This window comes from Nematolebias whitei, chromosome 7 (assembly GCF_014905685.2).
Source record: "Nematolebias whitei isolate Nwh7 chromosome 7, NemWhi1, whole genome shotgun sequence".
Taxonomy (NCBI): domain Eukaryota; kingdom Metazoa; phylum Chordata; class Actinopteri; order Cyprinodontiformes; family Rivulidae; genus Nematolebias; species Nematolebias whitei.
Window position 1 is genome coordinate 4735178 of NC_056504.1, and position 3634 is coordinate 4738811.

The 3634-nt window shown below is 40.2% G+C and overlaps 1 protein-coding gene across 1 annotated transcript in view; it reads right to left on the reverse strand.

Annotated features, from left to right (window-relative positions):
* The window catches only part of cass4 (Cas scaffold protein family member 4), an 8438-nt gene extending 6196 nt beyond the window's left edge, over positions 1-2242 (reverse strand). Inside the window, exon 1 of the mRNA XM_037679079.1 lies at positions 2228-2242. Coding sequence (XP_037535007.1) covers positions 2228-2242 — 15 coding nt within the window. The remainder of the gene's footprint in view (positions 1-2227) is intronic.
* Positions 2243-3634: the final 1392 nt, after the last annotated feature.

Consider the following 3634-nt stretch of genomic DNA (forward strand, 5'->3'; position numbering starts at 1 on the left):
ATATATATATATATATATATATATATATATATATATATATATATTATATATATATAATTATATGTGTATATATAATTAACAGGAAGACCCCACTCCTCCCTCCTCCCACTCAAATAAGGTGTTGATGCATGTTGTTATATATCAGGGATCAGGGGGCAATCTACTTAATGAAGATAGTATGACTTGAAATCATTCATAAAACAGGAAGGAGGGCTTATTATCCCTCCTCTTACTACAGTGAGTGTGGTACTTTGATATATACGACTATATGGCATCAGAGGAAGCTGAGTTTAAGTTATCCACATAAAGTAAAATGTCATCAGCATCAAAAGAAGGAATGTTAAGTTTGAGATTAATCCAGTTTCTGATGTCTGACCAAACACTTTGTATTGACATGAAAAAATAAGAAAATTGCTCGAGGGATTCATCTTCTGATTTACAACAGACACACAAATCAACCTCAAATTTAAATCTTCTTTGCAGAAACATGGCTACAGGATATATCTTATTGATTATTTTTAAATGATTCTCCTTCACTTTAGGAGATTTAGACCATTTGACAAATTTAGAATGAGCAGAAGTCATTCTGGTTTTATACTGGGAGGTTTCTTGAAGGAATCCTTGTTATAATCAGTAACTCATTTGTCACAAACATTCATTGATAATCTTATTACATTTGAAGTCAACTAAGTTACAGATATTTAGTTTTAATGTGGGCACCAAATCTTCATCTTTGAATATATAATATTTTTAATTCATTGAATCAGCTGTTGGTCAGGTTACTTCTTGTTGTGCCATTAACTCTAAAATAGTTACTGAATCAAGTGTTTACTTGTGTAGGTAAAACTAGAAGTTACACAACCGTTAAAATACACCAGAATGCAGGAAATGACATCTACTTTATTCAAAAATTTCTATGGGAGGACCCCCAGACCCCCACATCACAAATGCTTCTGACACCAGTGGCCAACATGTTACTAAACAAGTACACATGGTGTCATGTGGTGTCATGTGGTGTCATGTGGTGTCATGTGGTGTTCAAGGTGCGTTCAACTTAACTCAGTCTTTATGATTTACGTCAACAAGAGGACGTACAGTAACATTTATAGTTCTATGATCATATGGATTTTTATACATCAAAATACACTTGATAGAATTTTAAGTATATTTACTGTATATTATGGTAGTTTATTCTGTATTTTGACAGATTATGGTGATTCTGGGGTCATGATGATGGGGCCCTTGAAGATTGTTGCCCAGGGTACAGTGAAGTGTTAATCTGGCCCTGAGGCCAGTAACCTGTGTCCTCCGGTACAGACCGCCCACAAGCCTGCATGCAGCCAGCAGAGGTCATCACCCAGAACCACCAAAGCCACCTCCCCAGTCGAGCGCCATTGCCCTGGGCCCACGACCCCCTCATGCCCCCAGCCCCGATACCCCCCCACATCAACAACGATGCCCCACAGGACGAAATCAAAGGGGTTCACCCACCTCCACTACGTGTTGGAGCTGATCAAAGAAGCCCAGAGAGATTGTTCTGATGTGGCCATACAGGCTCAAGACTCATGTAATCCAACCAAGGCCGGCCGACCCATAAACGGACTAAGTGGCTTCTTAGGGCCCCGTGGCCACTAGGGGGCCCCCTAAGTGGAATTGATATTCCATCCATCCATCCATCCATCCATTATCTTTACCCGCTTATTCCATTTTGGGTCGCGGGGGTCGCTGGTGCCCATGTCCAGCAATCACTGTGCGAGGGGCGGGGTACACCCTGGACGGGTCTCCAGTCCATCACAGGGACACATAGAGACAAACGAGACAAACAACCATTCACTCTCTCACTCACACCTAGGGACAATTTAGAGTTACCAATCAGCCTAACATGCATGTTTTTGGTCTGTGGGAGGAAACCGGAGTACCCGGAGAAAACCCACGCATGCACGGAGAGAACATGCAAACTCCACCCAGAAAGGCCCCTGGACCGGGGTTTGAACCAGGGACCTGCGCGCTGAGAGGCAGCAGCTCTACCAGTTGTGCCACCGTGCTGCCCGGAATTGATATTTTATTTATTTATTTATTTTTAGTAATGATTGATTTCTATATAATTCTATTACACACAATTTCATTATAAAGTTGTGATTTTTCCTATAAACAATAATAGTTATGTCACCAGGTGGTTTATTAGTTTCTACTTAGTATTTATGTACAAGTGTCTGTAAATTCCCACCCATGTTGGGTCCATGAACGCACCTTCGCCTTTTCCTCACCTCCAGGAGAGAAGTGAGTCAAAGAGGAGCAGCTTGTTCTGCAGAAAGGTACATTTTAAACTCTGGTCAAGTTGTTAAATCTGAACAGAAACAGCATTACCCTGTCTGAAGTTTATATGGGCTGAGTTTTTATAAGATATTAGTTTCAGTGTGTGAGCAGAGAAACCTCAATAAAATCATCTTTGTTAGGAAAAGTGAACCACTCAATAACAAGTCATGCACAATTTATAACTTGTTAGGATTATTTACTGAGACCAACAACGGTCTGAAGCAAGTAACTGGCCCAAAGACAACTCACATAGAAACAACATTAATCACAAGATGTCATTCTGCATCGAGCTGCATTTCTAACGCTGCCTACGACATTTGATGCAGAAATGCTTAAGTGAAAAGGGAATTATACATTTTATGACGGAGTATCAGGACCACGCTGACAAGAAACATTTTTATGCAGAGAGCCGTATCTTGAAACAGGAAAGCAGATCAGATGTGTAACAGAGAACAGCTCTGTCTGTGATGTGTGTTTTTATTCACCAACACACGTGTAACGTGTGTGTATTAAAACCTTATAATTAATCTAGCTTTTCATGTCATGGACGTAGCAACTCAGATTTTAGAAGAATATAATGCAATATTCTGTTATAGTTTACACTGTATAGCTTTAGTTACTGTAAAATTCCATCTTATTTCAAGACACTCAAAGTTCTTTACACCACAATCTGTGTCCTCATTTACCCATTCATACAGCTCTATACTAGATCTCTACAAAGATAAGTGAACAAATCATTAGGACATTAGGAAACTCAGGTGATTTAAGATCATCTGCAGTTGTCATAGATTTATGAGTCTCTTGTAAAAAGACAACATCTGCCTGTAATCTTTTAAGCTTAAGTCTTTTAATCAGGTCTCTCTTGTAAGATCAATGTGATTAAACTGTCTAAACTAAATAAAGGTTTAATGAATATATATGTATCTGGTAAGGATGCTTCCTGGGCGCCTCCCCAGGGAGGTGTTTCTAGCATATCCAACTGGGAAGAGATCCTGGGGAAGACCAAGGACACGCTGGAGAGACTATTTGTCTTGGTTGGCCTGGGATAACCTTGAGTCCTCCCAGAAGAGCTGATAGAGGTGGCTGTGGAGAGAGATGTCTGGATGTTCCTGCTCAAGCTGCTGCCACCAAGACTTGACTTCAGAACAAGGGGAAGACTATGGATGGATGGATGGATGGATGGATGGATGGATGGATGGATGGATGGATATAATACACACACACATAGAATGACAAACTGAACTGACAAGTTCCTCACCTGTAACTGAATGAGTACTGTCTATAAACATGTAGCAGTTCATGTACATCAGATGCTGAT